This window comes from Vanellus vanellus, assembly GCF_965231255.1.
Source record: "Vanellus vanellus genome assembly, chromosome: 5".
Lineage (NCBI taxonomy): Eukaryota > Metazoa > Chordata > Aves > Charadriiformes > Charadriidae > Vanellus > Vanellus vanellus.
In genome coordinates, this window is record NC_138910.1 from 75,036,588 (window position 1) to 75,060,557 (window position 23,970).

Consider the following 23,970-nt stretch of genomic DNA (forward strand, 5'->3'; position numbering starts at 1 on the left):
TCCCGTCCCGTCCTGCCCTGCCCTGCCCTGCCCTGCCCTGCCCTGCCCTCACCTCACCTTACCACCGCCACCCCGCGGCCCTGCCCTCCCTCCCGCCTCGCTCTCCCTCCCCTGGGCCGTGAGGAAAAGCCTCACCATTGCAGGGAGCGGGTCCCTCAGGCAGCACCCACAAACCCAATCCCACCGGACATACAGCCTCCCCTCGCTCTCCCCTCGCTCCCCCCTCCCTCTCCTCACCACACACTACCCCGCCCCCGGCGCCCGCCCGACGCACGTTCCCACTGCGCGCGCAAACCACGCCCCTTCCCCGCCCGCCCTCCGGGGAAGTGTGGCTCCTGGCCCCGCCCCCTCGCTGCGTGCTCCGCCCCCTCCCCTCCTGGCGGCCGCCGTGTCTCTGCCCGGCTCCCCTCACCGAGCGGGCGGTGTGTGTGGTGGCGGTGCCGGTTCGGTGCCTAAGATGGCGTCTATCATGGAGGGCCCGCTGAGCAAATGGACCAATGTCATGAAGGGCTGGCAGTACCGCTGGTTCGTGCTGGACTACAACGCCGGTCTCCTCTCCTACTACACGGTGAGGGGCAGCGGCGGGCCGGGCGGGTGAGGAGCCGGGAGACCGGCTGAGGCGCAGGGTGGGGGTGGGGAGGGGACTCGGGGCGGTGTCACCGCGCGGGTGGCCAATGGGGAAGGAGGAGGCGGCGGGAGCAGCCAATGGGGTGGCCATGCGGGGAGATTGATCGGTGGGGGCGAGCGGCGTTGTTATTGTTGGCGGCCGGGGCGGGGGGGGGGGGGTGCGGCCGGCTCCGGGGCGGGGTCGTTGGGCGGGAGCGGCCGTTGCCCCTAGCCGGGAGTTCCTTGGCGGCCGGTGGCTCTGGAGCCGGCGTCGCCCGTGGGGGGGGGGTCTCGGAAGCCGTAAGTGGCTCCCGCCGCACCTCCCCCCCGGCGCCTCACACCCGCCGCCGGGTGCCCCAATGGAGCGGGGCCGGCCCGCTCGCTCCGGGCAGTCCGGAGCCTTGCTGGGTGATGGCCTCAGGCTCCCGCTGCCTCCGCGCCCCCCCCTTCTAAGCCCAGCGGGAACTTGCTCCCGCCCCGGTTTGGCCGTTGTGCCCGGGCGACGGGCCCGTGAGGGTGTCGCCTTTGCCGGGCGGCCCGCCCGCCTCAGAGACGTCTGCGCGGAGCAGCGATCTCCGCCGGCGCTTCCTACGCCGCGGAGCCCTCCCCCCCCCCCCGCGCACGGCGGGTCGCTCCCCACTTGGGGACGGACTTTCCTGTTTGCGTTGAGGACTTCCTACTTTCAAGCACGAACTTTTATAGTGCAGTGTGTGAAGAAACAGTGGTGTTTTCCTTCACTTTTTTTCTTTCTTTTGTGTGTGTGACAGATCCTGACTTGCTGACTTGTTCAGCTTCTTATATAAAAACGTGAATTAAGTTATAAATATTTTAAAAGTTAAAATTATTTTTTTTTTTCAAAGATAGGCCCTTAAATGAGAAGGTTAATTGGTTGAACCACGTGCACGCACAGTTTTCTTAGCATGGAGCAATTACCATTAGTGTGTCTATCTGGGTAAAACACAAATTCAACCTGGTGTAAATTGTGATAGCTTTACAGCAAATAATGTAACTTGGAGTATCATGCTATCTGTGAGGGTATATTATACAGAAGCATTGCATATAAACCTTTTTTTTCCCTAAATCTGGATTTCCAGCCCTACTAGGAGAGAGCTTATCTCTCCAGACCTAGGAGTTTATAAGGCTCTCAGCATAAACCAGTTACTGACTCTCAAACAATTTTGGTTCAAAACAACGTAAGTTCAAACTGCCTCACCTGGGATACGGATGAAGAAACAAAAGTGCTTTTATAGTTGCTTTTTAATGGCTGTTCAAATGTCAACTGCTTGACTAAGATGAATTAGTGAATGTAGTCTAAGTAGAGGTCCAAGGTGCAAAGTCATTTAATGCTCAGTTACAGAAATAGAAATCTTTGCCGATGACTAGTGTGTATAATAATAATTCTGGTTATTGCAGTGACTTTCATTCTATGGTCTTCACCTGTTTAATCAAAACCAGTTCTCATATTTCATTATTTCCTATGATTAGGTATCCCTACATATGCATTACACTTTTATTTTGTATAATGTTATTATAATGACTTTTAGTGCACACATTTAAAAATCCTTTTTTTAACTACCTGCCCTAAAACATTCAAGTTGAGATCAAGAAATCAAATCACATTCTTTGCTTTGTGTGCCTTTACCACTAAGAAATTCCTGCAGTTAACATTTATTTTAGAATGCTTGCTTTATCCATGTGCTATCTTTTCTGCACATATGTCCGTAAAGTACGTGTTATGCCATTCTCTAGGCATCTGAATTCATTCTTGTATCTAAGGGTGTGTGTCGTGTTAAACTTCAGCGAGTGAAAGACTGGCTGCTGAAAGAACCGATCCTTCAGCACACACTCTTCTTCATGTGTGCTGGCCTGATTGCTCACAGGGCTGGAGGGTCAGCTGGAGCATGGCTTTGAAAGATAGTTCAGATCAAATCCCACTTGACCACGTGCCTAACAAGTCCTAATATTAGCACTAAGAAGGTAGTGGGATACTCCTCCTTTCAGCTCTACCTTTAGTTTTAGAGTAATGAGTCCTGAATGGTAGTTTATAAGACTGTGGTACATAAGCTACGTTAATTTGGAATGTTAGCAGGTTTGGGGGCTTTATGTATGTGGGGAACTCGCCTCTGGTGATTCTGTATATGCAGACTTGTATTTTCAATTAAAGGCGTACCTATGTGATCAGGTACATAGGGACATGTACTCTGTTCCCTCTGAGCCAGTTTCAGTCTGAAGCAATATAGTTGCCTTGCTCTGCTTGTGTAAGTGCAACGGAATGATTTCCAGCCTGAAACTGGCCCTTCCCTCTGAGGGCCCTCCCCTCATGCATGGGTGGGGTAGGCTGAGGTTGTTCCACCCTGGCTGTATAGACATGCAATCTGGAAAGAGTTTTGCTGATAGGAGAGATTACAGTCAACTGATCAGCTTTTACCTGCTCATCACGGCTCGCAGACTCCTTAGTCCGTTTCAATCCCCAAAGTTGCGCATGCAGGAAACACTTTCTCCAGTAGATCGAAGAGCCAATTAACCTTTGGCAGAGGAGCTGTGGATAACTGCAGGGTAGTAACTTCTGATGCAGCTGAACTTTACGTTAGAGCTAGATACAGAAACATGTAGCTTCATAGGTGTGTTCTTGCACTGCTGTATTTAGCCTTCTTTGGTAGTAACTGAAAACAGACTGCAGAAAAGTATCCTTAATGTGGGATAAACATTCAAATAGTTAATGTACAATATAGTATTGCACTTGTGAAAAAAAAAAAGCACATAAATTAGTATGCTTTGTCTTTTGGTAAAATGAGTAGATATTAACCTACATATGTTTTGGATACATACATCAGAAGCAAATGAATTCAATTAAATTTACATTTCTGACATGATTAGAACTTTCAGGGAGCAAGGCAAAAGATTTTACGTCAAGTCTGAGTCGGAAGAAAAAGCAGAATTTAATGTTCATGCTTATTTCTGTTTTCATTTGTGAATTCCTTCCTCTCTACTTAGTTGTATTGCAGTGAACACTAGTAATACTATTTTCAAGTGTGAAGGCAAACGTTTCTCATGTGCATTTCCAAATTGTTTTACAAAGGTTTTTTACAATGCCAAATTGTTTGCTTTTTCCCCACTTCTTCTGTAGTTTGTGTTTTTTTTTCTCTTTCAGAATAGAAATGTACCTCCTCAAATTTGCTTATAATTACATTTGTTTAAATTTATTTATGAATTATGCATTTCAGAGAGTGTGATCTGGACTTATCCAAATATTGTCTGTACATAGTTTTGCTCAAATAAATGATTGTCTTATATCACAAAATGGCTATTTTTTTTCTTTTATTTTGAAGAGTTAAATATGAAATAAATGACTGTGTGCCGTTTTGGATCAGTTTGACAAATTACTTCTTTTTTCCCCTCAATATTCTTTGATTTGTGAATCCACCAATGTTTTCTCTTGAAGGTATAGCAAATGTAACTCTACTGAAGCATTATGTTTTTTTCAGTGTGTAGCTGGCTGCATTTATTGCATCTCTATTTAACAGAAAAGTCTCGAAATAGCTCATTTCTGCCTTCTACTGGCACAGCAGCTGTAAAGTTGTTCCGTGAGCTGGATTCCAGCTGAAAAATAACTTTCTGCTGCTTTATTTTTTCAGCTGAATTTGTTCTGTCATTTGTTTTCTGCATGTCAGTCTAAAAATGTGTGTTGGCATTGTATTGGAAGATAGCACGAAGACAAAGAAATGGCTAGGGAGGAGGAGGAAGTTGAACACAATTTGCTTTTGTTTGTGTTTTCTGGCAGAAGTGCTGTCTTAAATACACATCAGCTATAGCCTTGATTACCCTTGGGAATCCTGTAGAAATAGTCCAGAGAACCCCTCAAGGTTGAAAATCAGATTTAAATTCTTGGTTTGAGTGTACTCTTAAAATAAATATTTTAATTGTGTAATAAATTGAAAGCAGAACTGGCAGAGCTGTGCAAACAGTGCTAAAACCAGGGCCAGTAGATAGGAAGACCAGTTCCTTAAAGTATTTTAAAACTTTGTGGATATCTTACATATAGTGATATTGAAAGGAGAACTGTTCAAAGTGTTGTAGACTTAAACAGCTGCCTTGTATAGTGAGTGAGGGTTGCAAGAAAAAATTGTTGGTTTTGACAGCTCCATAGTGTGTATTCTTGAAATGAAACTGGGTAACTCTCATCATCTTAATGGTTCTTGCACCAATGAATGCCTAAAGAATATATTTCAGTGCTTAGATACTCTGTTGTTGTTTTGTTAATCATGCGTTCAAAATACTCTTAAAAACATATGCTGGTTGAATGCAAAATCTGTGTGAAAACAGTCGTTAGGGGCAAGCAGTTGTGGTGGTGTAAAAATATTTTTCCCCTCATGCTTTTTAAAGATTGCTGCTAGTTAGCAACTTTAGTACTGGTTGTACTCTATTGAAGAACTGCTTGGGGATTGTACAGTCCAGATATTGAGGAGGGGGACTCATATTTTGCAGCAGTTTCACAAACCTTTGGCGGTGAACTGAAAACAAATCTCGTTAACTTGATTTCAAATGATGCCTCTGAAGCTGGAGTCATGGCTCAGTGCCCCTGTGCTACAGACTTTCAGTTGAATCTGTTTTCGTGCTTTTTCCAAATACAGTTTCTCAATCAACAGCTGTGTGCAAAAATCTCAACAGGAAAAAAAACATCTGCTTTTGCACAAACATTCCCTTTGAGGTCTCTGCTTTCCATTCTCAGCTGAGGTGACACTTTCTTGTAATAACTTGATCTGTCAAATGCACTACAAACATGTGCTCAGTGGGTCTAATAAAAACAGACAAAACTATAAGCAAACTATGTATAATAAGAAAAAGATTTCTGAATTTACAGACACACGATAAAAATATTGATGGCTATTATGCAACACTAAATTGAGTTTTGTACGTAGCTTTAACTTTATATCAAAGGTGTTGATGCACTGAATGAATTGTCATAAGATTATAATTTAAGTAGTGGACTCCTCTTTAGTAGTTCAACTATGGGTCTGGTTTTAGGTCTCCCAATACCTGTTCATCACTTTGCAGTGCGTGCCTGTGGCATTTCTCGTCCGCTATAAACATATTATACCTGTTCAGACCTGTTCAAAAATGTCTGATGGGTTAATTTTGTACTGGCACTCTGAACTGCAGGTCGACTGTCCTCTCAAAGCTGGCCGTGCTGTCTGCTCCATTAAGTTGATGAAGTGTAGTTGGTGCTCACATAGGAGCTGGATCAAGATCAGTTTGGTACAGTTTGGTGAATCAGTAGAGTAGAGATTGTGCTAATTGTGGCTCCAAAGAAAAACAGTTCAGTACTAAATATCATAGAATCATAGAATAGTTTAGGTTGGAAAGGACCATAAAGATCATCGAGTTCCAACCCCCCTGCCATAGGCAGGGACACCTCCGACTAGACCAGGTCGCCCAAGGCCATGTCCAGCCTGGCCTTGAACACCTCCAGGGATGGGGCCTCAACAACCTCTCTGGGCAACCTGTTCCAGTGCCTTACCACCCTTAAGTGAAAAACTTCTTCCTAATGTTCAATCTGAACCTGCCCTCTTCTAGTTTAATGCCATTCCCCCTTGTCCTATCGCTACATGCCCTACTAAAAAGTCCTTCCCCAGCTCTCCTCTAGGCCCCGTTTAGGTACTGGAAGGCCGCAATAAGATGTCCCCAGAGCCTTCTCTTCTCCAGGCTGAACAGCCCCAACTCTTTCAGCATCTCCTCATGGGAGAGGTCCTCCAGCCCTTGGATCATCCTCGTGGCTCTCTGGACACGCTCCAGCAGGTCCATGTCCTTCATGGACAAATATATTCGCTTACCTGCAAAATCTCATCTATTGTGTTTTTTTTTATATATTTTTATTAGGTGTGCAAAATAAAACTGGTAGCAATCTAGAGGATGAAATTTTGTTGTTGTTGTTAGGTTACAACTTCGTTTTTTGGTTTTTAGCTATTTAGCAATCTTTCTTCAATGCAGGCTGGGATGGAGTAGTTGAACTGAGTCTAACGAGCTAATGAACTATCAAGTGAGAGAGACAGTTTAATGAATAAGCTTTATTTACAATAACTTAGAATTATACCATATGAACTTTTAGTAGCAATTACAGTATTTAGAAATCTGAGAAGATCAACATGGTGGTCAGATAGCCAGTCCTTTTGCGGGATACAGGCTGTTTAGTCTGTAGCTGTGCTTCTTGGGGAAGAGGCTGAAGGGAGGGTCCTGTGATTGTGCCCTATTTTTTACATCTTCATCCAGTTAAGGCCTCTCATGTATTAATTTCTTGTAGGATTCTATAAGCAGTGTAATTGCTTTTCTGTGTCAGGACTCATAAATTTAAGCCTTATTTTTTTCAGATGTACATTGCATCTGTTGGGGTAAATGAGCCCCAGTGGCATCCTCAATTGTGGCTGCAGTGTTTCGGTTCCTGCTGGATGACTGCATCCACAAAAGTCAAAGCTTTAGCTACAGCAACAACATGGCTGTTAGATGCTGACCCTCTGCTCAAGGAGTTTCTCCTCTGAGACTGGGGTGTACCCGGCAAGGAAGCTAGAGGAAGGGTGGGCTGGGAACAGCGTGTAAAGTTTTTAAATTGTTGGGGTTTATTTCTGCTTGAAAAATGAGGGTTGCCTTAGCGTTTGATCAGAACAACAACTATTACGGAAAGTGGTCCAAACTAAAGCTTCTCCTGTAGATGTAGTTAAACTGCAAAAATCACTGTTTATAAACAGAGCTTGTTCCAGGTTCTTCTTCCCTAACGGGAAATAAATGTCGTAAATGGTTTTGCTCATCTCTGTACTTATGTTAGAGATTTCCTTGACAGCACTGTGCAAGTCAAAAATGCACGTCTTCAAGTTCTGTGCTCTTCTGCACAAGCAGAAGTTGTACCTGAGAACTTTTGGAGGCAGACAGCACCTGGGTTTTATACTGAAATCTTAAACTTTCCATGCAACAGCTAAAATTCAAATGAAATGGCAGTAGTTCTAAAGATGAAGGAGGGCTGGGGGCCTTTAGGGGGTTAGGATTTAAATTTTGGGTTGCTTTGTTGTTTTTTTTTTTAATAGAGGCAGTTATTATTTTCATAAGAAGTTGTAGATTACCTGAAATGCTTTATGTTAGATAGTTCTGTATTTGATCAACTTCACTGTATGTAAAAAATAAACCAATGAAGGCCATATTTTGGGCGCGAGATACCTACATTCCCTCTGCATTAACACTGTATAGCTTTGGTAATTTTTACAAATTTTTATTTGAGTTCCAGTTGAAATTTATCTTGTGTTGCTGTCTGCTTGTAACCTATTCAAATCCATTATCATCAAAATCAGTACTCTGTGTATTAAAAGTTTATTGGAAATATCATTTTGTCTGGTTATAAAACTGATCACTGAAAAAAGATAGCTGCATATTAAAACTTTAAATATAAAAAGAAAGTAAAGTGTGGCTTTTGTATTAGACATTCAGGGATGTCTTTCTGCTGTATGAGATTTTGTTCAGTGAAATAGAATAATTCCTCAAAACAATTACGGGATGGCTTTATTTATCCAAGAATACTTGACCAAGTATAAGACATATTGGATACGCATTCCTAATTTCAACCAAAGGGTAAAACATAATGCTCTAAGGGGAAGCTGAAGCTGTCTGAATCACATTTTTTATAAAATCTTGGGCGGGGGTGGTGGTGGGTGGGGCAAATCTAAAATGTCAGTTGAGTTATGTTTTAAAGTGCTCTCCTGCAGCAATCAGTAAAAGATTTGCTGTATTCCAGTATGTGCGATGATAGCTGCATGCTTTAGTGCACAGGGAGTTCAGATACTGGAATGATAGGTGCTTTATGCCACTTAGGTGGAATGAATTGGATTTACCGCTTCATTATAATTGGTATTAACCAATTAAAGCTCTGTCTGGAGATGAGAAAGTTGTAAGTATATAGGACCACACTGTGAACCTGTGATTTATCTTGTGAATCTTTTTCCAGACTAAGAACATTATAAAGTTTAAACTTAATTTCCATTCCATTAAAATGTGGTATACAAGAAAAAGGAAGGCTTTTACAGTATCTTTTGCAGCTGAGTTGATAGCCAGTCTGCACAGTGGAAATGAGGGTTGTTGGGATTCTGCCCTCCCTTGCACTAGGACTTGCTCTCATCTTCCCTCCACTTACCTGGTTCAGGGATCTAATCCAAACCAAAATGCATGTCTCTTCTGCTCCCTTTGCATTTTTTTCTGACTTGGTTCCCTGCCTGCGGTCAGTACAATGAGCTGGGAGCGCTTTGCCTGGCGTGCCGGGGGGGCTGGAGTGTGTGATCCCGGCCGTCAGACCTGATGGGTTTCTTTCAGCTGCTGCAGAGTTGCATCCTCAGTCCAGATATTTTCTTTCCTGCTATGATTATGCGTATATTTCTTCTTGAAACCACCAGAGGGAGTAAGAGGCTCTCGCTCGTGTCCTCCCATTTTAGGAGGACTGTCAAGGCAGCGAATATAAAGAATGTGTGTACTCTAGTGAGGTGTGTTCCAAATATATACAATTTCTGATAGAAAATTATTGGAGTAACTTTGTTTCTAGATCCTTTCCTGGTTTTGAGCTTCAAAAAAAGAAAAAAAAAAACCAACTTCAAAAAATCTTCCCTATGTAGAAGTTTTCATTTGGGAAATCTACAAGGAAATTACATATCTGTGGAATTCATTACAGATGCACTGCTGGTCTTTACATCCATTTCATTTTTAACAGCTAACCTGTATTTATGTGAAAACAAGGAGACTAGTACTGATTGTAACATTCAGAAGAAAACTCTGACAAATTAGAGACAGAATTGAGTGAGCTATCAGCAAAAACATAACTTTATGTGAAACTCTGACTGCTATTTTCAAATTATATTTAGTGACTAGGACTTGCTGTGACTGCTTTGTGCTTTCCTTGCAGCTATATCTCAAATATGTAGCAGATGAAGAATAATTTCGTAGAATCATAGAATGGTTTGGGTTGGAAGCGACCTTAAAGATCATGTAGTTCCAACCCCCCTGCCATGAGCAGGGTCACCTCCCACTAGACCAGGTTGCTCAAAGCCCCATCCAGCCTGGCCTTGAACACCTCCAGGGATGGGGCATTCACAACTTCCCTGGGCAACCTGTTTCAGTGCCTCACCACCCTCAGAGTAAAGAATTTCTTCTAATATCTAAACTAAATCTACCCTATTCCAGTTTGAAGCCATTACCCCTCATGCTATCACTACATGCCCTTGTAAAAAGTCCCTCTCCAGCTTTCTCGCAGCCCCCCTTCAGATACTGTAAAGCTGCTATAAGGTCTCTGTGGAGCCTTCTGTCTCCAGGCTGAGCAACCCCAACTCTATCAGCCTGTCTTCATAGGAGACATGCTTCAGCCCTCTGATCATCTCTGATCTGCTTGCCACGCTTCTTCTGATGCAGCCCAGGACGTGGTTGGCCTTCTGGGCTGTGAGTGCACATTGCTGGCTAATGTTGAGCTTCTTATCCACCAACACCCCCAAGTCCTTCTCCTCAGGGCTGCTCTTGATCCATTCTCTGCCCAGCCTGTATTTGTGCTTGGGATTGCCCAGACCCACGTGCAGGATCCTGCACTTGGCCTTGGACTTCATGAGGTTTGCACAGACCCACCTCTCAAGCCTGTCTAGGTCCCTCTGGATGGCATCCCTTCCCTTCAGCGTGTCGACCACTCCACACAGCTTGGTGTTGTCGGCAAACTTGCTGAAGGTGCACTCAATCCCAACATCCATGTTGCCAACAAAGATGTTAAATAGTACCAGTCCAAATACCCTGAGGAACACCACTTGTCACTAGATGCCACTTGGACACTGAGCCATTGACAGCAACTCTTTGAGTGTGACTGTCCAGCCAATTCCTTCTCCACTGAGCGGCCCATCTGTTGAATCCATGTCTCTCCAATTTAGAGACCAGGATGTCACGCAGGACAGTGTCAAATGCTTTGCACAAGTCCAGGTAGATGACGTCTGTCGCTCTCTCCTTATCCACCAATCCTGTAACACCATCGTAGAAGGCCACCAAAATTGTCAGGCACGATTTGCCCTTAGTGAAGCCATGTTGGCTGCTACTGATCACCACCTTATTTTCCATGTGCCTTAGCAGAGTTTCCAGGATGATTTGCTCCGTGATCTTACCTGGCACGGAGGTGAGACTGACCTGCCTGTAGTTCCCTGGGTCTTCCTTTTTTCCCTTTTTAAAAATGGGGGTTACGTTTCCCCTTTTCCAGTCAGTGGGAACTTCACCAGACTGATGTGAATTCTCAAATATGATGGATGGTGGCACAGCAACTTCATCCACCAGTTCCCTTAGGACCCGCGGATGAATCTCATCACGTCCCATGGACTTGTGCACCTTCAGGTTCCTCAGCTGGTCTTGAACCTGGTCTTCTCCTACAGTGGGCAGCACCTCATTCTCCTAGTCCTTCCCTTTGCCTTCTCCAACTTGGGCAGTGTGGTTAGAATCCTTACCAGTGAAGACTGAGGCAAAAAAGTCTTTGAATAATTTGTTGCTGTTAAGACTGATAGTTCTGGTTCCTGTCTTTTTTCCCCCTGATATCAACAGGATTTCATTGTCTGATGGCTTCAGTGAAAATAGGGCTGGTCATAATCACATCAATATATTGTCTAGATGGAAGTGTTAAGATACTGTTGGGAAAAAATGGATATTTCAGAAGATGACATCAAGAGAACTTGTTCATGAGTTGCCAGTGATAGCCGTTTTCATGACTTGAAAGAATGTAGTTTGGATATTTGGATGGTAAGAGAGAAGGGGTTGTTTTAGACAAGACCTTTGCAGATAAGGCTACAATGGCATGTAATGTATCATTTGAAAAACAGAAAGAGTGTGTGTGTGTGAGTAGTTGAAAACCGGAAGATGTTTTGCATCTATCAGAAAACTGAGTATTTAGGATGACCTAAATGTCTTCTTTTTTTCTTTATCTTAAAAGAGTTTGCATGTGTGCTACATGGGCTTGCCAATATTGCCCAATAACGCTTACGGCATTGCCAGAAAGTTACCGACAAATCTACCCGAGTCAGTGCTGGGAGTAGCTGAAAGTTCAAGGTGTCACAATTTCAAGTTAGAAGTGAGTTGGCTGTTTAGAGTTGTCTATTTGTTTGGGATTTTTCCCCTGGAATTCCCTTGTCAGTGCTTCAAACAGATAGGTTCAGTAATTTAGCTGCAAGGAGGGCTAGTCTATAGGTTTGAGCACTGGTTGTGGGAACAGGAATCCTGTTTTCTGATCTGGGTTTTTACTGCTTAAATGACTATAAACATAACTTTTCTAGCTGTTGTAATGAAAACAGGCTGTACTATCTAGGAAGTAGACACAGAAACCCACCTAAACATGGTTTGCATCTGTATGAAAAGGGGTATGAATCTGGGAAACTTTCTGTCAGAGGTATAATTTCATTGCACAATTCAGCCTGCACAGCTGGATTTTCTTACACGGACACTTTTCTGACAATAGAAGAGAAAGGAGGAAGATGTAAATCACTATACTGCTAATTTTTAATATTTCCTGATTCCTTTCTTCTTCACTTCAGTTTACTTTCTATAAAGGTGTGGACTGTGTCTTCTAAATATTTTTTCAAGGTATCTACAAAACTTGTTGAAGTGGGATATTGTATGCTTATTTTTTGAAGGGTTATTTTTTCATACCATGGTTGTGTACTTTCTTTTGTGTGAGAACTAACCTGTTTTGTAACAGAAGTTGCATCTCATTTCATCAGTCAATAAAGCATTACACAAAAATGTTTTATTCTTTCCTCAGTTGTTTTGAATAACTAACTTTCTCCTGGCAATTCTTACTGTATTTGTTAATCCAGTGATCTGCTTTTTTTTTCTGTTTCAGTCAAAAGACAAAATGATGAGAGGATCACGCCGAGGGTGTGTTAGACTCAGGGTAAGTGTTGTTTTATTCAGTACTTAATGACTTACTGTCTATTATATGGCCTAATGGAGAGAACTGCAAGGAGGCTTTTGAGGTTTGAGCTCTATTCCTGACTCAGCAAAATACTGAAATAGTGAAAGTATTTAAAGAAAGAAAACATTAGAGGTCAAGTGACATGTTGTGCTAATTACATTCTATAGTTTTATATATTGTATAAAACCATACCTTTTATACATTGTGTAAAAAAGCATTATATGACAGAGTAAGATGGGTTAGTATATACAATTATTTTTAATTAAAAAGTTGCTGTTTGCAGTTCTCATTTCTTTGTGTGAAGATATATATGTGTGTGTATATGTATGTTCTATACCTACAGAAGTCATTGCAAAACGGCTTCCTTCTGTCCTTCTGACTTGCCTTTATTCTGTTACTGTGTCTTCCATTCTGCCAGTCTGGACGCTCTCTAGGCTGCCATTTGACTGTGCTTGAACTTAGTGAAACCAAGGAGGACTGGAAAGGGAAGGAAGAACACAGCAGGCAAATTTTTTGAAATATCAGCTGGGGTGGGGGGCTACAAAATGGGGAAACAGAGGTAAGAAGATGCAGAGTGGGAAAGCTGAGTGTTACCTGTTCAAGGCACTCTGGTTTGGCACATTTAACCTTGAATGAATACTGCTGTTGTAGCTTGAAGTGACAGTACTGAAGTGAGCTGGGAATGCTGTGATGTCTTTGCACATGCCCAGTTTCTACCTTGTGGTCATGCACTTATCAAAAATACTTCTTGCACAAGCCCTTCTATATTTTTTCCCAGTTCTCATAGGATCTCTGGTTCCAGTATGCACTGATCTTGTCAAGAGCTCATGTAAATAGGGGGAAGGAGTCAGGAGGGTAATGGGTATAAATGGGAGGATTTTGAGTCTAGAGAAGTCCAGGGAAGGTGAGCTGTGGTCTGACACACAATGTGATGAGTGTTGCAGCAGAACTCTGCTTCTTCCAGTTATTCCTTCCTTCTGCTGTTACTCCTTTCTTGTCTTTCTGTGGGCCTAATAAAGGGGTACCAATAACCTTTTGAAACTCTTACAGAGAATTTATGAAACCCATACAGAGAATTCACCTGGATTCCAGATGACTTTTTTGCACTTTACCTTGTTCAATGTATTGATATCTTAATTTAGAATTTCTTTAAGGGTAATGCAAACTTAAACTGCTGTCTAGAACATTACATTCCCAAAGATTCATGAGGATATTTTTTGCATTGGGCAGAAAAATTTAGTCTGAAAAATCATGCCTGCTTTATTAGTGTTGTGAGCCTGTCAGTGTGGAGGTTGGCCTCAGCCTGTCAGTTTAAGAAATATTAAAAGTGAACAATCTGTTCAATATTGCCTGAACCATCTTTATATGTATTTAATATAAAACAATCCCTTTCTCTCCCCCCATCTACCACTCTCCCACCCCAAATTACTCTTTGGAGTTTTCTGAAGATTTGCCGACTCCCCCATCCTTTCTCTGAATGTGTGTGAGGCTTTTTTTGCGAGGGAGGAAGGAATCTTTCTTTTTTCTGCTTTTGTAAAGCAGCTCCTCTGGCAGATGACAGTGACACTGATAGCTGAACAGATGGGCCTGTGCAGTCTGAAATTCTATCAAAGAGGTTTTCTGTTTAGAGTAATTGTTGATTTGTAACTGTAGGTGTGAACATAAACAAACATGTAATTTAAGCAATTTGGCTAAAATACTTCCTTTTTCTTGAACAGATTTTTAAAAGCTCTTCCTCACCTTTTTGCGCTTGATACCCATGTTTCACAGGCCTGAAGTTTCACCTTCAAGTTCTTTTGTTGACTGTCACAGTGTATTTAGGAAGGTGTGTTCGTAGAGCAGACCTTTTGCATTGCAATTAAGAGCGTGTGCCCTTTATGTAGCTTTGTGCTGAGATCACACACTGATGTGCTCTTCTTGCTCCTCAGTTTCCTCCCCCCACCTAGGATGGAGCAGGACTTAGCTGTCCTACCTAGTCTGACCCTTTTAGCCTTTCGTTACTTTTACCTGTATCCTCTGAGGAGAATATCTTTGTCATGTTCTTGCTGTCTGACTTAATAGAGTTTTGACATAGCTGGTGAGAAGTCGGACCATGATTTTGTACAACTTGCAGTGATTTGTTCTGATTTATTGTGTAGCAAAACATGTACTTAAAGCGCCAGATGTTTTTTATCTATCGGTCTATTGAAAAAAAAAAAAATCATTATGGCAAACTCAATCTGGCCCATAATGTCATGTCACTGGGACACTGCATGATTACCAGATAGTCTCTGAATGTAATGGCTGGTCATCTTTTTTTTGTTATGTCCTGGCACTAAAAGTATTCAGAATTATACTGGCTTGGGTGCACTTTTTGGGTGCCTCTTTTATAGTGATCACAGAACTGTCCTTGGAAAGCCTACATGGAAGATACTGTCTTGGAGAAATTAAGTGCTACGTTTTTGGCGGTGAAGGGGAAGAAAAACAGTTTGGAGCTATCCTTTCCTGCTATGTAGCCTTGCATTACATACGGTTGGTGCTATTCTTAAATAGGACCTGTTCATTCCACTCTGTCTTGTGGTGCCTGTGATAGTTGCAGCCACACATGAGCTGGTGCCATTGGCCAGAAAGCTCGTGTAGGGGCTATGAAGAATGTGTATGAATATGATTGATTCAGATCCCTAAGTCTGTACCAAAACAATTCTTATGTTTTGGCCAGCCTAATATTTACCTAATTCCGTCCTCTGCAGTTGCTGTTTGATACTTGGCTGAATGAAATGAAGCACTTGTTGGAATTGACGCACAGGCACTTGTACTACTGTTACTTGCTGTTTACTCTGACAGTAAGGTCGGAAATTACCCTTTAAATATGTGCACCTTCCGGAGATGTCTTTCCATTTTGTGGGAGGGGGAAGGATAAAACAGGTCCTGATGCTGTGTCTCCTGGAGAAGGAGAAGAGAAACTGAGTAAATCCATTAGTGATTTTTGAACTAAATGTTATAATTTCGTGGAGCTGGCAGAGGCATGGAATGGTTCTTTTTCAGTGTCGTCTTCTCCCGGGTAAAAAACTGTGTTATTTATTAAGTGTTTGAGGGGGGGCAGGAATGAAGAAGATGTGGATAGATTTGTAAATAGCCGAGCACAGATGGCCTTTAACTGTATAATTTATTTGCATTTCCTTGAAATAATTCATGAGGAATTAGAAGACAATGCTAGCTGCTTTTGATATATCCTGTTGACTTACTGTTAATATTTGCTTAGGGACTGAAAATTAGATCATGCAGTGTACCAGTGACATGACATGATGGGCCAAATTCATTCTGCTAGAATGATTTATTTTTTTATACACTGGTAGATAAAATCAGGTCAGGAGCTTCTTTTTGTAAAGTATCTATGAATTAGTATTTTTATACATGGGAAGTACTTACAAAATATTGCTCCTCACTCTTCTTTAAAATATAGGTCGGAATGTAGTAGAAAACTGTTTACTATAATGATGCTGTAGCATAAAGCCACCTCCATTACAAAAATAAAAGATGCATATTATTATCCAGAAAATCAGTTTTACAAAATAATTGCTGTTTTTTTTCCTGCAGCTAAAAATTTGTTCTTTTAAAGAACTGACTTGCATCCTATAATTAAACAGAGAATCTTTCTGCTCTTTACAGTATTCAGTTTGCTTCTAATTTGTCAATGCTGTTTAAATTCCAGTGGTGTAGTGATAGAGTGTATGCTGCTGATGTCACTGCTTGCCTTATCAGGATTTTGTTCTTTGTTTCACAGGGAGCTGTGATTGGTATAGACGATGAGGACGACAGCACCTTCACAATAACTGTTGATCAGAAAACCTTCCATTTTCAGGGTGAGCTGAAAGAAGAGATTGTTTTTTCTTATAATAGATTCCACTTGTATTTGATGGATGATTTTAAACGTTTGGCAACAGAACAGCATGAATGAGCACACTGAGAACATTCTGGATTCAGGGGTGCTGCAGGTTAGGCAGGGATTTACATCTGCAGTGGATACATATGTGCTAGAAAACGACTGTAGCTCTGGCAGGATTTGGAGATTAAAAATGTAAAGAATAAATCACTCAAGGGGAGAAAGTAATGGGCTTCTGATTATGGGTTTCGCTTACAAAATGTTTCTGATCTTCGTTATCAAGATACAATTATGCATTTCTGTATGAAGAGAATCAAGACTGGTCTGAAGGTTGCAATTTGTATCCAAATAGAACTTAATGCTCAATTATGAGGAGACTAGAGGCAACATTTGGCTTCAAGGTGGAGCTTTGCTTCAGGATTTACCAGCTTGCATTCATTTCATCTACATTTCTGTGTCTTGTCTGCCAGTCACCATTTCTCTGCTATTATCCTTTTATTCACATTTACTAACACCAATGCCATCTGCCACTGCTATGTTTCGTCATTGCATGCTATGGTTCACCGGTAGAAAGGGTAAGGTACTATATAATTGTTATCTACTCCTTAAATGATTTTTATCTGCAGCAATAGGACAAAATACTGTGATAATATTGACTAGAGAACTTCTGTTTTCTGAATGTTGAAATCCTAGGGAAGTGTGATGAAAATATTTTCAACTAACATTTGTTAGTCCTTTTGCTTTTCCTCTAAAATGTAGTGACTAAATCATTTAATTGCTTTGCATAGAGCCAGAAACTGTAAATATCCAAGAGGCACATTTGCATGTAAGCAGTCTTATTCATTTATATAAACTGGAATTATTCTATAACCTATATTGTACTGTTCATATTTTAAAATTAGTGATTTGGAAATGGGAGTTATCATTAATACTGCTGTTTTTATGAGAATAGTTCTAATGATAAATATTAACTATACACCATATTGTCACTGTCATCTGTATTCCTTGTGCTACAGTTCTTCTTAAATACTGCTGCTGTACTCTGGCTTTTCACTGCATTAAGCCTTATAAACATACCTTCATAATGCTGAGCTCACAGTAATAGTTAAATCTACTGTTCCCAAGGATAACTGATAAAATGCAAGCTAATTGCTAATGCAGTAATGGAATACCGTACTGTGGCAGTCTTTCAGTACTGTGAAGCTAAATACTGCTGAATATTTGAGAACTTGATACAGGTACATCTAGAAATCTCTCATCTTTAGTTACTAAGATACAACTTTTTTATATGTCTTGTTTGCACTGATTCCTTATATGCTATATTCTTTTTTGGGTAGTCAGATGTCTTAAAAGAAGACTGATAGTGTTTGATACAAGTAATGTTCTGCTCTAAGTAATATTGATAATTTTTGAACACCAGTTTTGTCACATAACATCTCATGCTTTATAATCTCAGTTTGTGTGCATTTCATATCAGGTCAGGATTCGTGTATGCTCCTTTAGTGTAGAACTAAGATGTTGTACACTGTTTTCTGTATTATGCTTTTTCTATTAGCATATTATGAAGATAACATCCCTGATATCCATCAAATTGTAATGATACAAGCACAGTATTAGTATATGTGTCTGTAAAGCAAAAATGTAAAAAGAAAGGTAAGATATTAGTGCTGGGATATTTCACTATAAAACAGCTCTGCTTTTTTTATACACAATCAGATAGAGCTTTTGGTCTGCGAGATAGTCATGGCTATAAATACATTCACCCTTTTTAAAAGAAGTCTTGTACAAGAGAAGACTGCTTTGGAAATGGCAACTTTTTAAAAGAGACAATCTCTTTCTGCCTGCCTTCATTCTCAAAGACAGCCAGGCATCCAAACAGTGTGGACCCTAGTTGGGAAAATGACAGAACTTTAAAAATACCAAGATTTCAAAGATCTGCTGACCTCTGTGTGCATTAGGGTCCCATCTGCAGTGGAATGGTTTCTCTTTGAGGCTGCAGAAGAAAAATGTTTTTTTGTACTCAGACTTTGAGCATTGGTTGGTGAAGACTTGAATCTTCTTTGGCCTCAGTGAAATTTTGCTGACAGGCAGTCATATAATTTGAATTTGGGAAAAGAAGGAAAAGCTGCTTACTGGGTTCATTAATTATTTCTTAATATTAGTTGCTCAAAATTGCACATCTGTCTAACGCTCTAGAGATGTAAGGAATGATATGAAGGGCAAATAAGTCATTTAAAGATGTCTGATCAGCTTCTCACAGGGATGTTGTTTCTATATGTATGTGTATGTGTGTAAGTGAATTTTTGAAGCGCTAAACCTCCAGCATCTCCCACTAAGATTTGCCTGTCACTGGATTTTGGGAAATTCTGAGTCTTTCCAGTGTGTAGTTGGTATTTTGTTGCTGCCTCTGACAGTCCCCCTCTATTCTGTTTGCAAATCTGCTTCCTAGTGGCCATCTCTGTATTGAATATTAGTAAAAGTTAAAACGTTATTGTTACAAAGAATATACAGGCTTTGAATGATGACTGCGTACATATCAAATGGTATCCATATACTTGGTACCAGGGTATAAAGGAATGAAGTGAATTGAATAAATATGGGCAATAAAACAAACAACATGTTTTGGTTTTGTCAGCTTTGCCAGAGCGCCCAGCAGATTTTTTCCCTTTATTTTATTGGTCCAGGCAGCTGTATTGATACATTCTTGACTGGGGGGAGAAGGGAGGGGTAGAATGTCCACAGAAATTTAAAAATTTATTTAAAAGTAATTGATTTCATCTCCCAATTGGTCCTTGTTTAGTCATACTGTGTATCCAGTTTCATGGCTTGATTCTAAGGCTTCTGAATTGGTAGATCTCAAAGCACTCCCTCATGGGCTTGTTCAGATTAGATGCAAAAATCCATTCAAGTTGCTGCAAGACATTTGGGATAATAAGGTCTAATGTACCTTCCTGTCAGGAAGCTCTTTCTTGATAATACATTTTTTCTTGCTGTAATACATGTCCCTATTCTAAATGATCCATGACCTTCAAGCACTGTGGTGTTTTTGTTTTTGTTTTTCTTTTAACATCTTCATATCATCACCTAGCTATAAGCTCTTTCCATTTGGAAAGTCAGTTCTTCTATCCTTCATATCACTTAGCTGCTCTTTCTGCTCACTAGGGTGCTCGTGGCTTAAATTCAAGAGTGGGAACATGATGTTCAAGATAGTCCATCAAGGGTATTGTTCCCTTCTTAATATTTGAATTGCTGTCTAACCTGAAGCAATAATAGCTTTTATTTGGACTGAAATACTTCACTAAACACACATTGTGTGCAGCAACAAGAATTCAGATTTTTAAACTCCTACCTGAAAATCCAGCTCTTATTTTTACAGCCTGCAGCACAGTTCCTTGGAAGGCAAATCAGTCTTGTCTCCACTGGTTTCTGTAATAAAGGATTGAAAGATTGGGAGCAGTCCAGTGCATTGATCTGAGATGATTTTGCTTTAGCTTTTGTCTTTCCTTTCCTATTCCTGCCACAAAAGTATCTGAAAAATGAAGCATGAATGTTGCTGTGCAACTTACTCTATTACATGAAAGCTGTTGGCTGATAAAGGTAGATTTCTCCTTCTTCCCCATCCTGCCCCAGTTTCTAGCTTGATTTGTGACTGCCTACCATCCCAGCTGAAAAGAGAGGGAGATACGCACAGGTTGCCTGAATGTTAAAAAAGCAGGGAATTTTTGTTAATGTGGGATGCAGCTATTACTAAGGATATACTGGGGTCCACAAGGGCCTTAGTTGCTGAGCAGTGTCAGAGTTTGAGATTTGAAGTATTTGTGTTAATTGTCAAAACTAAGTATTGTCAAAACTAAGCTTTAGACCTTAATTTCACCACTACTTGGGGAAATAGTCAATATTTATAGTCTTCTATAAAACCTCACTGTTGTCCACCAAATAGATGACAGGAAGCTGAATGCCCTTGAGATAAAAGAGGCATTTTAATCTATCAGATTACCCTGTTTAAATAACGATTCATAAATTGCAGCCTTTTCCCAAAAAAAGTTTTGAGAACTTTTCTAGATTGAAAAATGCCTAGAAAGAGATTTTGGTGTGAAATCTTGGTCTGTGCTGGTTTCCTCAATGATGCATATAACTGTGACTGCATCGTTTGCTCTAAGCTAACTTTTTTTCAGGGTCTTTTGGGGTTCTGGTAATGCTGAAACAGTGAATTCCTCTATGCTATGCTCAACGGTGCGTTTATATTGCAGAGGAGGTTGAGCAGCTATGTAAAACTTCCAGCCCTGTCTCTTCATACGTTTCCATCAGAGCTGTGCTGCCTGTCCTCCTCCCTTTTCATAATACAAATGTAACTTCTGCTTTGTGATCCTGACCACATCTGTGCTGCACAAAGCTCTGGGCTCCATCTCGTCCTCTCCTGGTTGGCAAAACTGCAAAAATTCCTCTGCGAACCACAACTAGGTTTAGCTTTTGCAGTATGACTTTTCCGTCTTCCTCTCTCTTCTGTCTACCTGCCTTTTGCTACTACTGTATTATACTAAACACTCTGAGCAGTTGGAACTTGTGACCAGAGCACAGAGAATGGTGAGTGGTTGTGCATTTACGGTTTCATGCAGTTGCTTTCTGCATCTGCAGCATCCTGTATTATAAGTGTCTATTTTCTAATCATACCATGAGTGTGCCATTTTTGATCGGCCTATCTGCACTCAATTTTTATGGTCATATGTAAAAATCTCTTGGTTTTCCTTTTCTTGAGGTCAAAGTAGCAGATTTCAAAATGTATGTTGAACTTGAGATTAGCAAAGAAAATAATACCGTGAAACAGTATCTGTGTGATGTGTCCAGTTGTTTTCTTATTTCCTTCCTCTGCAAGAAACAGCATATTTATTGCTTGTTACTTTTGGCATCAATATGAATCTATGATCTCAACTGTATATATGATACTTGGCAACTATTTGGGAAAGATGAGCTTTGTTGGTGTGAAAAAAAGGCATATTGAAAGGGAAGAAAGAAATGGTCAGAAAAGGTCACACTCTAAGGAAGGTAGGGATACTGAGAAGTTCAACGTTCTTTTCCCTCTGTTTTAACAACAAATTCCAATTAGCAATAAACTTGAGTTTGACCTGTTAAATTGAGACCTGTATTATTGGCTAAGAAAAACAGTTATATTTTTGTTCTTCTGTTTTTTTTTTTTTAGTTCAAGCCAAAATATGTTTTCTACCTTAAACTAGTAGTTTCTGACCTAGTTCAGTGTGATCTGCGAAGTCTTAGATGCACGCATACCTTGAAAGTCATTTCCAGAGTATACTATCAGGAGAAAGATTAGTAGAAGGGGGAATAATGATTGTGACAACTCCACAATTATACAGAGGAAATAAGGTACTGAAACTGTGTTCAACCTACTGACAGATATGGGAGCTGCATGTGGTAGAAGGTTATTTGTAAGCAATAAAACTATAGTATTTTGGTAGGCTTGTATGAAACTCTGCTTCATCTTGCTTGTTTTTCTGTGGTTTGAAAGTCCTTCAGTGACTTCAAAAAGATATTTATTTAGCCATGGAACAGCCCACTGACGTGTGACTTTTCCACCTTATTGGGCACTACTGATAAAATCTCTCTCCATTGAAATTGGTGGCAAAAATCCTATCAATCTCGATAAAGTCGTAATTTCACCTCTATCATCTGCTTATTTATGTGTAAAGATACTACATTACTTCTGCACTTGGTTGAGAAAATACAAGAATTTTGCATAAAAATCAGTGGAAGTTTTGTCAGAATGAAGGCTGCATAATTGACTCTATTGACTGTGGGTGTAATAGACTTTTTTACTGAGTTCTGCCTGTAAGTAGGTCACAGTGAATGAAAATAAAATATGCATTTCGCTTTGTGACAGTATCGTGTATTTATAAGTAATCTAGTGATTTTTTTTTAACTAATTCTTAAGGTTTTTCCTTCATCCTCATGCCCATGTAGATGCACACAGGAAAAAAAAAAGCACCAGTATGCTAATTCTGAGGTGATGTGTTTTGTATATTCTGTCTTCCAAGTACAGCTGTGCATGACCTAGAAATGCTAGTGGTAAATGCTGTATCGTGGAGCGGAGTTGTTAAACTTGTTTATATCTAATCTTTAGATGCTATCAAGCTTAGGCTAGGAAAAGTAATCTCTTTTATGATGTACTTTAACATTTGGTATACGTTATATAAACACATATAATCTCTTCACAACAAAGCAAGTATTATAGAAACTCTAAATTACAAAATTTATTCTCTTTTTAGGAAATTAATAGAGGCTGAGAGCATTTAATGTAGTTGCATTTCATTTGCCTTCTTATCCTCATAGAATAGAACTTTTTAAAATCCCTGCCATATCTGACTTAGCAGTTTGGGAAATTCAGAGATAAGGGACTATTTTAGGAGTCGTAAAACATCATTTTTCTGAATTACAGAAATTTCTCAGTAGAAGCAATGATTCTTGTCTTTAGTACTTTTTTATTCTATAATTTTCTCCTTGGTAAAATAATTGCTTTTCTTTCTTTGTACTTCCTCTAGGAAAGAGTTCAGAAATTTTTGTACTAAAAAATGGATGTTAAAATATCTTACGAATAAGATTGTAAAAAATGCACATCTTTAAAAATATTATTGTATTAAATCTCACTGTAATGCAGTTACATACTTTTCAAGTGTGCTTCTCTGATCTGGTCATAAATAGGACTGTGATTGTGTTAAGTATCCTCTGGTTGTCTCACACATGCCTGAGATATCACAACAAATTATACACGTAGCTTTCAAAGGATGTGCTATAGACACAGAGGGGTGAAAGGTTAAGCATATGGGAACAAATTGTAATCTAGCTCATAAATACTAGTTCTACTAGAAAAATGTAACAGCAGCTTAACTGACATAATAATGGAAAATTTGCAATGTTTCAGCCATTAATGATTCCAACCTCTTGCATACAGCAGTGAATATATAGCTCTATATGGATTTAGCTGGTTCTGTGTGCACATGTTCGCTGGTAAATTGCAGGGAAAATTGAGTTAATAATTCTGGCATTTAAAGTAGAGAAAAGCACAGGGACTGTTACTGTTCTCTCAACTGCAGACAGTATTCAGATATTTGTGGATAGTTGATGCCCTAGTAAAATTTGAATTTCAGCTGACAAGATAACTATTGCATTACTCACCAGATTAAGAACCACAGTGAATATTCATGTTATGTAGTGGGCTCCTATTTAATTTCTTTTTCTAATTAGTGTAAAAACATTTTAATCACTTACAAACAGCTGAAGTAACACCTTTATGCGTTTTAAATGCCAGATGTTTCTCATGTAGATGTCTCAGTGTTTCTTACTTGTCTTTTGTAATAGTTATTCTAGAGCCAGCCAAGGAAAATGTAACTCGTTTCTCTCTCTTGTGCCTGACCCTTCTTCTCTTTCTAGAATTTTTATGTCAGGAGGGAACAGATACCACCCCTCCATTTTTATATAAGCACAGATACTAATGAAGTTCCTTGGACTAGATAATAATTGTATTATCCCAAATATGTTGGCA

The 23,970-nt window shown here is 40.2% G+C and overlaps 1 protein-coding gene across 2 annotated transcripts in view; it reads left to right on the plus strand.

Moving 5' to 3' along the window:
- Positions 1-387: 387 nt before the first annotated feature.
- OSBPL9 (oxysterol binding protein like 9) overlaps positions 388-23,970 on the plus strand; it is a 68,390-nt gene continuing 44,807 nt past the window's right edge. For both annotated transcript variants that reach the window (XM_082483266.1, XM_082483265.1), the window contains exons 1-3: positions 388-568; positions 12,485-12,535; positions 16,320-16,398. In XM_082483266.1, the coding sequence (XP_082339392.1) occupies positions 458-568; positions 12,485-12,535; positions 16,320-16,398 (241 nt within the window). In that variant the 5' untranslated portion in view covers positions 388-457. The remainder of the gene's footprint in view (positions 569-12,484; positions 12,536-16,319; positions 16,399-23,970) is intronic.